This window comes from Chroicocephalus ridibundus, chromosome 2 (genome assembly GCF_963924245.1).
Source record: "Chroicocephalus ridibundus chromosome 2, bChrRid1.1, whole genome shotgun sequence".
Classification (NCBI taxonomy): Eukaryota; Metazoa; Chordata; class Aves; order Charadriiformes; family Laridae; genus Chroicocephalus; species Chroicocephalus ridibundus.
The window spans coordinates 151,611,103-151,628,964 of NC_086285.1; the positions used below are offsets into that span (position 1 = coordinate 151,611,103).

A 17,862-nucleotide genomic window follows, 5' to 3' on the forward strand; every position below is an offset into this window, starting at 1 on the left:
TTCTTTAATTTTTCTTGAAATTTGTCTTTGTACTCAGTCTGACTATGATTTATCATGGAAACAATTGGGTGACTAAATCCATGGTTTCATAAGACCACACCAGCATGTAATAAACACATTAGAATCATAGCTTCACCATGTAAAAAGTGCATGAAAATGTGACCTATAGAGCCTCTGAATAAGCTATCAATATTGAATGATTGATGAAAAAGCTGTCAATGTTTAATGTATTCCAAAACAATAAATTGTAAGATTAAGCTTTTCTGTGGAATCTTCCATCCCGAACATTTTCAGATATACACCTGATCTGAGCTACCTCAAATAGCTGTGACGATACATGCACAAATCCATGGGACCTGATGAGATGCATCCAAGGGTCCTGAGGGAACTGGCAGATGAAGTTGCTAAGTCACTAGCCATCATATTTGAGAAGTCTTGGCAGTCCAGAGAAGTTCACATTGACTGGAAAAGGGGAAACATAGCCCCCATTTTTAAAATGGAGAAAAGGAAGACCCAGGAAACTACAGGCCATCAGTCTCGATTCTGTGAGAGATCATGGCAAGATCACAGCAAGATCATGGAGCAGATCCTCCTGGAAACTATACTAAGGCACATGGAAAAAAAGGAGGTGATTGGTGACAACCAACATGCCTTCACTAAGGGCAAATCACTTCTCACAAATTTGGAAGCCTTCTATGACGGCATTACAGCATTGGTGGATAGGGAAGAGCAACTGACATCATCTCCCTGGACTTATGCAAACATTTGACACTATCCTGCATGACATCCTAGTCTCTAAATTGCAGAGACATGTATTTGAGGGATGGACCACTCGATGGATATGGAATTGGCTGGATGGTCACACTCAAAGAGTTGTGCTGAACAGCTCGATGCCCAAGTAGAGACCAGTGATGAGTGGAGTTCCTTGGGGGTTTGTATCGGGATCGGTGCTGTTTAACATCTTTGTCGGTAATGTTGACAGTGGGATTGACTGCACCCTCAGCAAGTTTGCCAACAACACCAAGCTATGTGGTGCGGTCAACACACTGGAGGCAAGGGATGCCATCCAGAGGGAACTTCCCAGGCTTGAGAGGCAGACACATGCAAACCTCATGAAGCTCAACAAGTGGAAATGCAAGGTCTTCCATGCGAGTTGGGGCAATCCCAAGCAGACATAAAAGCTGCGTGGAGAATGGCTTGAGAGCAGCCCTGAGGAGAAAGACTTGGGGTGTTGGTTAATGAGAAGCTCAACATGAGCCAGAAATGTACGCCCGGAGCCCAAAAAGCTAACCGCATCCTGAGCTACGTCAGAAGATGCGTGGCCAGCAGGTTGAGAAAGGTTATTCTTCCCCTCTACTCTGCTCTGGTGAGACCCCACCTGGAGTACTGCATCCAGCTCTGGGGCCCCCAACGTAAGTACATGGACCTGTTGCAGCGAGTCCAGAAGAGGGCCATAAAGATGATCAGACGGCACCTCTCCTGTGAAGACACGCTGGGAGAATTGAGGTTGTTCAGCCTGCAGAGGAGGAGGCTCCAGGGACGCCTTATAACAGTCTTTCAGTACTCAAAGGGGGGCTAGAGGAAAGATGGGGAGAGACTCTTTATCAGGGAGTGGAGTGATAGGACGAGGGGTAACAGTTTCAAACTGAAAGAAGATTTCGATTAGATATTAGGAAGACATTTTTTACTGTAAGAGTGGTGAGGCACTGGAACAGGTTGCCCAGAGAATTTGTGGATCACCCATCCTTGGAAGTGTTCAATGCCAGGCTGGATGGGGCTTTGAGCAACCTGGTTTAGTGGAAGGTGTCCCTGCCCATGGCAGAGGGTTTGGAACTAGACAATCTTTAAGGTCCTTTCCAACCCAAACCATTCTATGATTCTATGAAGTCAATACAAACAGAAAGTAAAAAATCATACAGAAAAATATGAATTACCACAAATTAAACCAAGAGCTACTGTCATAGCCAAAGCAAAGAACAGGATCTTCCTTTGATATTTCAGCTTTTCAGGAAAACATTTCTTTGGAAGAAGATGAGGCTGCAGGCCTTTTCCCAGGAGAAGGAGCTTATTAGGAGCTTTTCCCAGCTCCTAATAATGCGAATTATCCTCCAGGCCGTCTAACAGTGGACATGTTCAAGGTCCTCTCTCCTTCTGATAATGCATATGCATATGGTTTTTAGCATGGTCTTTAATCACTAAACGACCACTGTTATAGTATGCAATTGTATACATAAGACTGGGAACTAAGATTTTTTGTTGCAATTAAGAATGTTTCTATTTTAAATATCAGGGTATATAATTGCTCTGTGAGCAATCCCAAGACTTTTTTTCGTTTTCTTTTAGAAAAAGGGCAAAGAGTACATACGAATATTTTGAGTATTGATGTTTTGCTAACAAAAAAAATGATAATTAATCATGGTCATTTCATGACAACATTTGAGATTGTTAGATATATCTTTCAGATGGAGATATTTTAAAGCCTGGATTCAAATATTTCCAATGATTAAACAACAGACTGTAATGAAATGTAGCAATATTTTTAGTGATCAATAAATTATTTCTTCTGGTAGGAACGAGGCTTTTACATTCAGTCATAAATGCGATTTTCCACAACAGAGCTTTTTTGTTATTCTGTAAGCAATTGTTGTTTGCTACAAAAAAATTAAAATTAACTATAGTTGGTAGAGCTAAGAGAAATCATTAATCATCATCTCTGTCATAGGAATATTGCATCTGCATATGTTAATTATATCTTGTTCTTAACATCCACCATGAAATGCCAAATAGCTTAGCATATTAGCCTGGATAATCTTTGCATGTGTTCATAAAAGAATGAAGTCAATGATTTGGTCCACTTCCCACACTTATTAGAGAGGACCAAGGTCATTTTAAATGATTTCGACCAAATGCAAGTCATGCCTGATGCACACAGGACTAGGCCATAAAAAATATTTAGTGCGTACAAGTAAAATTGCAAAAAACATCAGCTTTAAGCACTGAATAGATTTTGGAAAACTAGTTCTCTATGATTCTGAAAGCCTCATTAGCTTTTATCTAACTCTAAAATCATCAGTTATTGACTCTCTGGGTCTGTAGACACTCATATTTTCTAGTTTTGCACATTCACAAGAAAGCAAGATTTGACAGACTGAGAAATTCATCAGTCAGTTCATGCTGAAGCCTGACCAGACCCAGAACATCAGTGTTCCTCAACAAAGATTTCTTATGGGGCTTGGTGTACTAGAAATTTCAGAGAATGCTTAAAGCCGTCCCAAACAGTTGCCCTTTCAATATAATGGAGGCATGACCTCCATTTTCTTTTTAATTCTGAATGGAGAATGTATTTTTTCCCTCATTTTACCTGAAAAGGCTAGACCTTAGAACATGTAAGACCCATAACTCCTGTGTCTTTGTGGTCTATTCAAACTCATCTACCATCTCTCAGGAGTATGTCTTAAGCTATGTCAGGTTATTCAGAATGGTTATAGAGATGGTACTCTATCCTCTGTTGCGATTCTACTATTCAGTTAAAATATCCATACTAATTGCAACAATTGCACTACCCCTTCTATTATAAGATATTTTTTTTTTCCTTTTATTAAAATGGCAGTCATTCCAAGCAAAACACTCTCCCTTTAGGGACTGTTAAAATGGACAGCACTGGAAGAGTGCTAAATAGATTATAAGTGGCATGAATAGACACAATTCTTGCATCTTTAATAAAGAAATTCTTTATCTTTCATTACCCATGAAAAACACCTCCTAAAAGAAGAAAATCTTTCTCCTTTTATACACAACAACCTTCCTCACCAGCTTTTCTCTAGAAAACAACATTCATATCTCATTTTAAAATGAGGAAGAGACTTTTGACTTCCATTGCACAGAGTCTAAAAGTTTGAACACACTTCCAAAAGTTTTCTAGGGCAAGTTTTCCAATTTGCTGCCACTAAAGTTTGGTGTTCAGTGATACGGTGTTTCGATTATTCTTTATAGTTGACAATTTATATGTTTTTTTTTCTGGTTTGGTTTGTTGTTTTTTGCTTTTTTGGTTTTGGTTTTGGTTTTTTTTTTTTTTTTTTCTGAAGTGGCTATCAATGGCTGGTAAGAATTCACACCAAATTAGTATAACAAAAATTGAATCTTTTCTTAGATAGTCAGCAACTCTCTCTCACTGACTTGAGATAGTCAGTGGCAATATAACTAAAGCCAGTAAAATTCAACTGAAATTCATATCCATAAAAGTTTGAATGATTGGATCTTTGGTGTAATTCAAGGCTGAATTTTTCTAGAGACCATATTTCCAACACGTTCAATAGTGTAATGTTGTATATACAAATATTTAATCTATGTGGTTTAAAAACCAATAATAACAAAAAAACCCAAACATATATTATGACATCCAGAATACCAAGTAATACTTAATGCTCTATTTAAATACATATATGTGGTATTTATCTGTATACTTCGCTGTAAATTTGCTAATTCAATATAACAGGTAGGTAGAGAGGACAACATTGCTGTTATCTTCTATCTGCAATATTCACTTGTACCATCACCTACCCAATGTTATTAAAAACAATATTTATCTTCAGTTATTAAATATGTTATTTTTATTAAATATATCACTGAAAAGGGCTTTATCCGAGAAGATAAATTTATTAAAATTGCTTTGTATCTCTTTCTTCCATATGACAAAGCCAGAATAATAACAGCAACTATAATAAATGAAAAACTGCTCTTACCATGACAACTGGGCAGGGCTCTGTTCCATCCAGGTCTTCCATCATCTCCCATGATACATGTTAATGTAGAATATCCTTGAAGAACATAACCTGCATCACAGTAATACGTGACGGTTGACCCCAGTTTATAATCCATCCCAAGTCTTGTTCCATTCATTATATTTCCAGGATCAAAGCAAGACTCACGAAGCTTTGCTATAGAGGAAACAAATGAAGACATAATTCTGAATATAATCAAAAACATTACAAATATTTTCTGGACTTCTCTCAATGTCTTCTTTGAGCACCCTGTAGACACATAATGTTACTTTTTTTTTTTTTTAAAGAATCCTTCCATTCTATGTCAAGTGTTCTCTCTCCTTCATTTTAAAAACTGTACAACTTACTATATAATGACCAAAACCATGTCTCCTATATTTTTCCTAGATAATTCCTATAGAGCTCCATTGTAAGAACTATTTTTCCAGAATTCAGTGTGACCAGTGATGTAGTTATATAGTTAGATGAAGTTAGATCTGTAGATACTGTCCAAGTAGACAAGGCACATCCTAGTTTTAAAATCTGTGGTCTGAAAACTGGGGGAGTTTCCCCCAGTAAGTGGGGGAAACCAATATAAGTACTTTGTGACAAAATAAAAAGCACGTAAACAAGAATTTCTTCAAAAGTAATAAGCCCCAAATGAATAACTATATCCATGCACACTGTATGATATATTTTCATATAGCTTTTCTTTCCTTAGTGGAGAACAAAGCATGAAAATATTCCTGAAGTTTATCTCTTTTTTTGTTATTTATAGCTATTTGTTTCAAAATAATTGTAATAAATTCAAACATATGTATATGCTCTTATCTTTGGTTCCCTCTTCATTCTATAATGTGAATACTGGTGTGTTTAATATCAAAGACATAACAAACTGCACAAAAATAACCACTCGGCACTTCTAATTAACAACATTACTATGCAGAAGGGGGAAAAGGTAAATATTTTGGAAAAATTTGCAATGTTTTTCATTAATGAAAAAACAGTAAATATATTAGGAAATGGTAGAAGCTGGAATGAAGCAGACGATTTTGTGCTATGCAGGATGGAGTCTGGAGTAATTTATTTTATCAGGTAGAAGACAGAAATTTCAAATTTTCTTCTTTACCATTTAAGGGTGTTGCGGAGAAGATCAATAGGGAACACATTCACTTTCTGCAAGATCGGTGCCAACTTTCTAATAAATCAAAAGAGGTGGTTTTCACCAGGCCTATTTGCACTGTGGAACTTTCTGCTACATGTACGTACGGTTGCCAAAAGACTATATGAGCTTTGAAAGTCCTGGAAGGCTATTCAAAAGCCTTGAATACCAAGACACCTCATCCGGATCTTAGGCAGTCCCTAAGCTGAAGTTTCTGAAAACTTACAAATAGGGACAAACTATTATATATTTGACTTTTATATAGTTTAGCCATATATCAGCTATTGCTCATTATTAGAGACAAGCTAATGAAGTAAGGAGATTGTTTGTTTGACTCCCTAAGGCCATTTTTGTGTTGTAATATTTCTGAGAGGAAGAATTACATTACAAAACACTAAAAGTATATTTACATTTGTGATGGAAACACAGAATGATTCCTTTGAAATTTCAACTTCATATTTTACAAAAGAGTGTGAAGATCTCTTAATGTGGTTAACAATTTATTAGGATTTGCATATCTAATCTACAAAACATGCTTCTGATATGAAAAGCAGTAAAATTACAAGCAATATTTACATCACATACTTAATTATTAAGAACAGGTATTTGATATCCACATTGTTTCAGTTAGGCAGTTGTAGTGTGGTGCCTGTAACATCCCTCTCCTTTTCTGAACAGCAAGGCTTCAAAATACAATGAGACATCAGAGAAAAAAAAGGCTAAAACTTTTGTAACACTCAAAAAATTGGGGTGGACAATCAGAAGTTAAGAGATACAATTTACTAGAAAATCTCTAAGATATCACATAGATGTTAATAATTATTATGTAAGCCACCCACAGTCACTGGAGAAGTCTGGCAGAACTTATAGTAAACTGAAGATTTTTTCAAGTCCAAATTCTCCAATTTAAAAAAAAAAAAAAAAAAAAAAAAAGGAAAAATAGGATCAATTGTTTTTTAGGATTGTAGCTAACATTTTGACAATAGCAACATTATTTTTTCCTCTTACTGAACTGATATTGTTATATTTGTATTGATATACAACTGATATTGTGAGATCACCATTCTTGAGTTTATGATAAGAACTCCATGTTTCAGAAGTCTAGCAGAACCTTGGATAAAGTGGATATTAGTATTATATGAGGAATTAAGAAGATAAAGTAATCTACGATGTCTGGTGCATAAATCAAAAACTGAGGAAAGACACGATCTGTCACAGCACAAATTTTCTCTAGGGAAAAATTACAACCCTGTAATTTTCTTTTCCCCAAAAGTACAGTTGTGACAGACTCCTGAAGTTGCTGACTAAACAGTAACAATGTCACTATAGAAATACTGTTTCTTAATAACTACTCTGAAAAATAAAGCCTGAAATACTTAACAACTTCAAACTACATTTGGCAACCTGAAGTAGCTGCTCAGTGAACTTGTAAAGAAAAAGTCAGTATACCACACTACAATATATGAAAAATGAAATCAAATGTGGTGAAAGGATTCATCAGGTCTAGCTGAGAACCAGTGAAAAAAACAGCAAATAAGAATTATTACTATTAGCAATACTTATTAATTATTAGTATTAGCAATACAAATAAGAATTATTAGTATTAGAATTATTAGTATTAGCAAATTATAAAAATAAAATAGAAGTGCTCCCAGGAGTCAAGAGCCAAAGTGCTTCACCATCAATGTCATATTGCTCCAATTGAAGAAATCAAGACATTGATGACCCCTGCAGCCCTCCCCTTTCTTTCCCAAGAATACTGACAACACACAAGGGTACTGGCAGGTTTAGCAGAACATCAAAGAAAATGCTGGACAGTGCTTGTGCTACAATTTTAGCTGTATTATTATGAAGACTTTTTTTTTCTGTAGTAGTATTTTTAAAAATATTTTCTGTGATAATCAAGCATGGACAAAAAATAATTGTTTCATTAGGCAGTTAAGATTTGAGTTACAATAACACTATATTCTTGGCTGTGCATGCTAGGTGTAAAGTCGTCTTGCCCATAATAAAATTTTGCAACAAGCTTCAAGAAAAACAGCAATTACTTCTCTGATAACTTTGGCATACTGCTGGATCAATTAAGGCTTCTGAAATGCAAGCTGAAAACAGGTAGTGATTGCTGCTGCAATCTCAAGTTCAACAAGGAAGTCTCTGCTGGCTAACATAAGGTAACAATGCCAAAATCCTCTAGAAAACTAGTGTCTTAGTGCATGGAAAACAACATTGGAAGCCAAAAGAAACAGGTGCTTTGTCCAGAATTTGATGATTTACTACTCCATCCCTAAGTCTCAAAGAAAACAAAGCCATAATAAGCTGCTTAGGGAGAATATTACAGACATACCTAACTACAGCAAACATTCTATAATTATTCTCCAGAGCACTTATGAGAACTAATAAGCTTTTCCTCCATTATAAAATAGAAACGAAGGGATGATGGAAGGGAAGAATGAAACCCAACACAAACATGATTACAGACCAGACCCAAGACATGGCTAAGGTCTGAGATTTGTATCTGAGAAATATGGTCTGTCAATGAAGTACAGCTTGAGTAATACTGCCACTTCAAATAGGATTAGCATACATACAGGACACAACTGCAGCTGCTACCATTTGTATGAAAAAGTTCATCAACTCAGAACCATTTAGGTCGGAAGAAATGTATCACAATCCCCACTCAAAGCAGGGCTAATTTGATTAGGCTGCTCAGGGCTTTGTCCAGTCCAGTTATAACTTCAAAGGATTCAGATGACATGATCTCAGGGCAACCAGTTCCAATGTTTGACTACCCTCAGAGTGATGTGGGGTTTTTTTCCCCTTAATATCTAATTGAAATTTTTCGTGTTGCAACTTGTGCCCATTATCTCCCATCTTATCAGTATGTGCCCCTGAGAAGAGTCTGGCTCTGTCTTTTCACTCTCATTAGGTAGTTGAAGCAAACACAGTTTCCTCAGGTTCTCTTTGCATCTTATATGCTCCACCCTCCTAATCATCTTGGTGACTCCCCATTGGACTGGACTTATTTCTGTGTGTCAAAATCTTCCCAGAATGGTGAGCCCTTAAATGTACTCCAGGTGTGATCTCAGAAGATCCAGAGGGAAGAATCACTTGTCTGGATCTGCTGATTCCACTCTTGCTTCCAGTCTTCCACTCTCAGCCCTTCTTTACTTAAAGGACACACTGCTGGCTCATGGGCAATTTGTACACAAGGCCCTCCTGATCCTTTTTTGCAGAGCTTTACCCTATCCAGTCAGTCCCCAGCCTTTACTCTTGCACAGGGTTATTCCATCAAAGATGCAGGACTTTGCATATGCCTTTGTCAAAAGTTCCTGTCAGCCTGATTCTCCAGCCTTGTAAAATCCCTCATAAAATCCCAGAGCACTAACATTTCCCCCCAGACTCTTGTTGTCCACAAACTTCTTCTGTCCAATCATAAAGGTCATCAATAAAGAGAATACTGACGACATTATTAATTGCAAGTAATACTAGCCAAGAATCTGAGCTCAGTAATCAAGTCAATTTTCCACCCACGTTATCATCAACTTATGCAGCCCATATCTCATCAAACTGGGCTCTCAGGATACTGAGGACAGAGTGTCCAAGGCCTTTCTGAAGTCAGGGACTTCACTGGCCCTGTCCCACTGTCAGTGGACATCCACTACTCCACCCTTGTCCGCACAGCTTTTCATCTCCTCATAGACAGTGACATGTTGGTCGGGCACGATTACCCATTGTAAAATCCATGCAGACTGTTCCCAAACAGCTGCTTCTCCTTCTTTGTTTTGGAAATATTTCCAGGCAGATTTCCACCATAAACTTTCTGGGGATTGAGTTTAAAATGTAATATGCTCCACCCTCCTAATCATCTTGGTGACTCTCCGTTGGAGTGGCCTTATTTCTGTGTGTCAAAATCTGTAGCCCTGTACTTCCCCAGGTCCTCTTCTTGCCCTTCTTCAAGGTGCACATGACATTAATCTTTTTAATTCACCAGGAACCACCCTGACTGCCACGACCTTTCAGAGATGATAGAAAGCAGCTTTGCAGTGGCATCAGCCAGCTTCCTCAAAACTCTTGGATGCATCTCATCTGTTCCGATGGAGATATGCACAACTGTATGGCTTAACTGCTTCCTGACTCTTTCTTCCTCCACTGTGGATAATGCTGCACAAACCCTACTGGTAGGTTCAGAGAGGACTGGGGGACAAAATATACCAGTAAAAAACAAGGTCAAAAGGTGTTAAGTACCATAACCTTTTACATTTTCTTTTTATTGGGTCTTCAGCCCCAATGGTGAATAACCATTCCAGCAGAGCATTTGCCCTAGTCAGCTAGGGGATCACCTGCATCAAAAAATTTTCATGAACACACTCAAGAGAACCATTGGATTGCTTGTGCTAAGCCACATTGTCCTTGCAGCAGCTGTTAAGTGGTTAATATTCCCTGTGAGTATCAGGGCTATGCTTCTTCCAGGTATCATCTTTTCTCTTAGACAGCTGGTCTGTGTCAGGCACTTACAACTACATCATCTGTAGTTGGTTTCCTCAACTAATCTAACCCTTTTTTTCTCTTGACAATGTTAATGCTTCACAAAAAGGCAGCTGCTATTCAAAGTAGTTTAGAACTTCTTAGGTCCACACCTCGAATCCATTCTTTACCTTTCTCTGCCTTTTCCCTTCTATTTATGACATCACACCACTAACAACTCCTCCCTGAAGTCTGCTGCTCTGTATGCTCCATGCCCAGTCACACACTTGAAGTAAGAAACCCCCCACATGGTTCATAAAACATTCTATTAAGAGTTTTCTCCTCAATAATGTAATTACTCATTTTAGCTAAATTAAATGCATGTCAGTTTTCTATTGCAGATATGATGCTTACATTATTTTGATACTCACAATCCACTATACAAGAAACTAACAAGAATCTGTTAAAAACCTTTACAATTGCTCTTTTGACACCTAATAACAGTTATATCACTTTCAAATTTTAAGCATGACAGTAAGCGTTCTTATGACACTAAAATAAGTTAAGCAGTGCAGTGTCATAGTTAGCAGATAGTCCCAGTAAAAACAGAATAAATCACTGAGTAAGCTGGTCCTCTGCTTAAGGGATTTTGAGCTGTCCAAATTTAATAATCCTTGAAGTTTTTTAATCAGAAATACTTCCTTTTGTTCATGTCTCATTGTTCTAAGGTAGATGTTGAAATGCATACTCTGGGTATTCCGCGAAAAGCAGGAGATACAGCCATATTAGGTGAACAGGGAAAATTAGGATTAGATTGAAAATTTAAACTTCCCCTTACTTACGTACACACACACAAACACATAATCTAATGCCTACATTCTCCCATTACTTAGATTTCCAGTCCCTTTACAAACGTGTTAAAAATCTACATAATTTTTTTGGCATCATGACTCATGGGAGCACAGAAAGAAATAAGAGATCTTAGTGGCACACACAGGCTAGCAGTAATGTTAGAAATAGTATTCTGCCTTGATTCCAAAGTACAGTGGTTCACTTTGTTTAAACCTTGAACAAGAATGAGAAGAGACTGTGTCCCTTACAAATATCTTTCATACTTGGATTGGTGGATATGAGAAACCCTTTAATTCCATGAGATAGGTCTGTATTCAACAGCACAGAAGAAAAAGATAGTTCCCTTTGAAAAATAAATATACTTTCCTGTTCTTTAGAAGTTGTGCACCCCTGAACTGCCTTCTATAGCACTTCCATCTGCATTTTTCAGTCTCCAATTTAATTGAGAAGGAAGCACAAATATTTTTAAGTCAAGTGGAACAGTACATTCATCTGTGCTCATCATCAACATGTTAAAGACCTACTTTTAACTTCTTAGGACTAGCTCATACTGTGGAGACAACTTCCTTTACATCTGTAGAATCAAATGACTTTATGAAAGTAAAAGGTGACTCGGTTTGCTAAAGCACCAAATGCATCAGCCTTTCCTTTGTGTGCCTCTGTGTTTACTAACTGCTTTCAGAATAAACAGAGCAGAAAACAAACACAAGGAGGTTAGGATGTATTGCCTCTATACCAGCAACATCCATATTTTCCTTCTGGTTGTCTTTACAGATTATTGGATATTTTCATATTCATATAATATATTTCTGTTTCTTGAGACATGCAGATGCAGTTATGAAAGCTGAAAGTTATGAAAGTTATGAATTTTAGAAGGCTGTTATTTTCACGTTTAGTGTGTTATAACCTCAGACAGATCCGTCTGAGACAGGCAGACAGCTCCACCACGGCTTATCATACAAACGTCTAGCCAAATTATTTTTTTTTCATTTTCAATATTGGTCTTCTAGATTCTAGCACATCATTTCACCTTACAGAATCCTAAATGCACATATGCCAAAATGCCCTACTATGTAAAGGAAAAATTAAAAAAAATTGTATTCTGGAAAAAAACATGTATATATGCTATTAAGTTGCATCATTAGTTTTGAAACATGTAAACTGCTGTCTGAATTTTTTTCCTTTGGAATCACGCATTTAACATTATCATGTATCAGCTAAATGAAATCATATTAGAAGCTTTATCTTAAATCAGTACTTTTATAACATTACATTTTGTATGTATAGATAATACACATTATATATTATGTGTTATATGTATTATTATTATTATACACATTGGCAAAACCAGAACATTGCCAAGCAGAAAACTATGAGAAAATAAAAAAGATTAAAATTTACACTCATGCATTGATGTTTTTTAATAGAAAAGATAAACCATTCTATTTACCTTTGTACTCTAGGTGGAATCCAGTAAAACTAACAGATCCATCACTCCGAAAAGCCAGATGCATGGTATTTGAACTGCTTTCTATCCTCTCTGGCAGCTTGCTATCTTGAAAGCTCCCGATCAGTGGGCTATTACCGTCTGGCCCATCATAGATGTAAAGAAAATCATAATTTGGTTCTATACTGAAACTGTAGAACAAAGAAGAGAAATATCAGACAGAATATGCTTTGCCTACCATTTTCAGTCTTATTAGCTTAAATAAATTTTTTCTATCACTGTTTTCATAAAAGGAAAAAAAAATAACTCCACTGTCAGAATAATGGTTTGTAGAAGTGTTTTCTTAGAATACAAGAGAAATACTACATTTATTGGTTCTCTGCTTAGAAACAATATCTTGCTCCTAGCCAGAAAAAAAGATGTAAACTTTCTAAATAGAAAACAAACAAACAAACAAACAATATTTCTAAAGCTTTATAGAAATAAATGACGTAGATCAACTGAAACCCTTGTCAGAAATGCTTGATGTTATAATGCAGTCAGCTGCAGAGTAATGTACACAGATTCCAGTCAGACTGGACACTTTCACACAGCCAGGGGATGATCTTCCAGAGCAAGACGCAATTTGCCTATAATCAGTTTAAATGAAAAGGTGTAATACCTAAACCTCATCTTTTCTTTTGAAATTAGTTAATTTTAAAAAATTAATTGATTTCATTAATTATGTAACTATAGTTAATTAATTAACTTGATCAGTTAATTTTGAACTTAATTTTAGTTAAAGGCAGTGAGTTATCCAAATTTACTTGTAAGATTGTCCCTCTACAAAAAAAGTTCAAAAAAAGATTGTTAGTAAAAGAATGAAAATCCAACCACTAGAATTACTTTGTCTCTACTTGATACTAGGTTCCAATTAAAATAAATCTAGGCATTGAAGACCTGGTACAGCTCCTTCAGGGAAAATATTTTAAATTTTTAGATTATTTAAAAAATATTTCCTTACAAAAGAAATGCAAAAGTAAAGTGTCAACAGCTTTGATTTTTAAAGTGCCGTAGTTTGACTTCAGTTTAAAACAGTTAGCCGGAGTAAGTCCCATGCAAAAGCATATTTAATAGTACTCAGTGGAGTATCCAGAGTTTGGTTTATATACAGGAAGGGTTTTTTTCTCTAGAACAGTCTGTGCATCGTAAGTGAAGTAAGTCACAGTAAGTATGCAATCTACTTTGACCAAGACTAAGCTTGTCAGCTTCTCTCAAGAATCATTGCAATTATCCAAATTTTAAGAACAACTTGGAAATATTTGGGATCTACTGCACTGAGTCACCCTGTAAAATACTGGTTTTATTCTAAGGTACAGGATCTCTTCTATCTAAATTACAATATAAAGAGCAGAATTTTCTTAAATATTTTGAGCTTATGATATTTCACTAAAAAACGTGCTACTGCACAGTACAAAGTTGCTTAGCAACTTACAGAATTCTGAAATCACCAACAAAATAGTTTAATTGTTAAATATGTAAATATAATTGATTAATTAATTTTGTTGAAAGGAATTCTTCAAAACACTATATCACTGAGCACTGAGAATAGACAACTATGACCTACATCACTAAACAAGTCATCACATTATCACTGATCAGAACAATAAAGCCATTATTATAGAATATCCAGCATAAGGAGGACTTAAATTTGATGGGACATTACAAGTACAATTTTTAACTTTCCTGTGACATCTTCATATGCCCCAGTTGGCATGCATATTTTTCACACATAATATGTATATTAACTAACTTTATGGGTTACACACAATGCAGATGGCAAAAGTTTCTCTGTGGGTTCTATTAAACTCATTTTAATCTTGAGGAAAATGCTAAACCAATTCCATTTAATAACCAGAACAACAGGAAGTATCCTGTTGAAGTATCCTGAAATGATATGGACTACTAAAACTAAATTTAAAAAAAATATTTTTGAAATTTTGCTTAAATAGCAGGTGAGCGTCTCATACAAAATATGATGAATCAATAGGTTTCATTATTAAAGACCATCCTCCTGGGTTAGGGAGAATTCAGTGAGTTATTCCATGGTGCCTTCTCAGGAAGGCTTGGTAAATTAAGCACCATCCACTTCGACATTAGTTGGTGTAAACTGAGAGTGCCTTTAACTGAACAGGAGCCATGAGCTCCCAAGCTCCACCTCTATGTGAACTGAATACTCTAATGTATTTGTTGCAACTGGCAACAAAGGTAACAATTACTAATCACTTTGATAGTTAATTAAGTATACATATGTTACCCTACAAAGCTCTGAACAACTGCGAGTAATAAAGCTACAAACACGACTTTAAAATACATGAGCAAGTAGCAGTTTACCTGATAAATGCTAATGATATAACATAATCATTATTAACAGTGATAGTCCAGTCACAATCTCTGCTGTGGGGATAAGGATGAGGGAAGTTTGGTGAAAGTATAAAACCTGATGAGCCAGTCAAGTTTCCTCCACAGGGAGCTGTGAATAAAAATAAATGGGAATTGAGGAAAGAAGGTAAGACAAAAAGAAGCAAGTACCAGCAATCTGTTCACTGACATTTAATGTCCTCCAAAAGTTAAACAAGAGAAGTATTTACAAAGCTTTAACAGAAACAAAAAATATATTCATATTTCTCCTTAGACAAATACTAATACCACTAAGTGAAGTGCTTGGTTTTGAATTCTGTGTTCTTTTATTTGCTTGCATAACATTATGTCAAGGCTTTTCTGAAAATACTGTGAACTTGAGAAATGCTCTGGCTGCAGACATAAAAAAAATTGTTTGGATAAGCTTTTCACTTTCTACTTCTTGTTAAAGGCTTTCAGAAAGAAGCTTATTAGGTTATGAAATATGATCTATTTACACTGATAATAAAACTTACCTGCATTTTCACCAGACTGATTGGTAGTTCAGATCAAGACTGATATGTTGTGTGTTTGTGGTCCAGAAGTGTAAATAATTAATAAAAAAAAGTATCACTAACCTCATGAAGTTTTGCACTACAGCATTCTTTAACTGAGACTTCATATAAGAACAAGAGAATTAGCATTTTATCTACAGATCTTTTTTGAAAGAACTTCATAAATTTTATTCAAAAGATTCTAGATAAGATTTATAAAGACTTATAGTTTTGCAAAACTGAATTCTATAAAGTGATCATCTACGTACCAGTGAAAGGAGTTACTCATTCAGGTCTTGTGTAACAGAGATGCTATGAGCTCAAAGGTTACTTAAATTACGTACAGAATCATAGAACCATTTAGGTTGGAAAAGACCCTTAAGATAATCGAGTCCAACCATTAACCTAATATTGCCAAGTCCACCCCTAAACCATGTCCCTCAGCACCACATCTACATGTCTCTTAAATACCTCCAGGGATGGTGACTCAACCACTTCCCTGGGCAGCCTGTTCCATTACTTGACAACCAATTTCAGTGAAGAATTTCTTACTAATATCGAATCTAAACCTTCCCTGGCGCAAGCCTCTTGTCCTATCACTTGTTACTTGGGAAAAGAGACTGACACCCACCTTGCTTCAACCTCCTTTCAGGTAGTCGTAGAGATCGATAAGGTCTCCCCTCAGCCTCCTTTTCTCCAGGCTAAACAATCCCAGTTCCCTCAGCTGCTCCTCATAAGACTTGTGCTCTAGAACCTTCACCAACTTCATTGGCCTTCTTTGGACATGCCCCAGCACCTCAGTGTCTTGTAGTGAGGGGCCCAAAACTGAACACAGTATTCAAAGTGCAGACTCACCAGTACTGAGTACAGGGGGACAATTACTTCCCTACTCCTGCTCGCCACACTATTTCTGACCCGTCTTGGCCACCTGGGCACACTGATGGCTCATATTCATACAGCTGCCAACAAATATCCACAGGTCCTTTTCCGCTGAGCAACTTTCTAGCCACTTCCTAGCAAAGCAGGAAGAATGCCACTGTGGAGCTGATGTTCTCACAGTTGCAGTGCCACCTCTACACCACTCTAGATCCAAGGACTTTTGTCTGATTGTTTTAGACGCCTTTGTTTTACCTCCCTCCTTTCAGACACTCCATTCAGGCAGTCCTGCTTTGGACGTGACAGTATCTCATAATGATGTGACTCAGGGAAATACCAGTGCAACTGGCCTATCCAATATTCTTCCACTTGCACTACCTTGGAGTGGCCCATTTTCCTTTGTTTCCGATACATCGAACTTGCAGATCCTATTTAACAGGTGTGCCAATTTTTGCTGGGAAGAGTTAAGTTTCTTCATAGTTGTAATATGGGCTATGTTTTGGATTTGTGCCAATACAGGCATGTTTTAGTTATTGCTGAGCAGTGCTTACACAGAGTCAAGGCCTTTTCTGCTTCTCACATCACCCTACCAGTGAGTAAGCTGGGGGTGCACAAGAAGTTGGGAGGAGGCACAACTGGGACAGCTGACATCAGCTGACCAAAGGGATATTCCATACCATATAACATCATGCTCAGCATATAAAGGTGGGGAAGAAAGAAGCAGGGGGACATTCAGAGTGATGGCGTTTGTCTTCCAGAGTAACCATTACGCATGACAGAGCCCTGCTCTCCTCGAGATGGCTGAACATCAGCCTGTCAATGGGAACTAGTGAATGAATTCCTTATTTTCCTTTGCTTGCATGCAGGGCTTTTGCTTTACTTACTAAACTGCCTTTATCTCAACCCATGAGTTTTCTCACTCTTCCAATCCTCTCCCCCATCCCACTGGGGGAAAGTGGGCTAGCAGCTGTATGGTGCTTAGTTGCCAGCTGGGGTTAAACCACAACAAGTTACCTAACACAACCCTTAGGGAATTTCAGGTCAGCAGCTGCTGTCCTCTGAGACAAAATCTTCTATTATTCATAGAACTATAGAATTTCAGAATGGTTCAGGTTGGAAGGGACCTTAAAGATTAACTAATTCCAAGCCCTCTGCCACGGGCAGGTACACCTCCCACTAGACCAGGTTGCTCAAAGCCCCATCCAGCCTGGTCTTGAACACTTCCAGGGATGGGGCATCCACAGCTTCTCTGGGCAATCAGTTCCAGTGTCTCACCACACTTACAGTAAAGAATTTCTTCCTAATATTGAATCTAAATCTCACCCTTTCAGTTTAACGTGGTTACCCCCCATGCTATTGCTACGCTCC

At 37.1% G+C, this 17,862-nt stretch overlaps 1 protein-coding gene across 4 annotated transcripts in view; it reads right to left on the reverse strand.

Annotated features, from left to right (window-relative positions):
• The window catches only part of CSMD3 (CUB and Sushi multiple domains 3), a 680,626-nt gene that overhangs the window by 192,494 nt on the left and 470,270 nt on the right, over nt 1-17,862 (reverse strand). For all 4 annotated transcript variants that reach the window (XM_063327428.1, XM_063327427.1, XM_063327426.1 and 1 more), the window contains 3 exons: nt 15,059-15,197; nt 12,689-12,876; nt 4,743-4,937 (listed from right to left, as the gene is read on the reverse strand). In XM_063327428.1, coding sequence (XP_063183498.1) covers nt 4,743-4,937; nt 12,689-12,876; nt 15,059-15,197 — 522 coding nt within the window. The remainder of the gene's footprint in view (nt 1-4,742; nt 4,938-12,688; nt 12,877-15,058; nt 15,198-17,862) is intronic.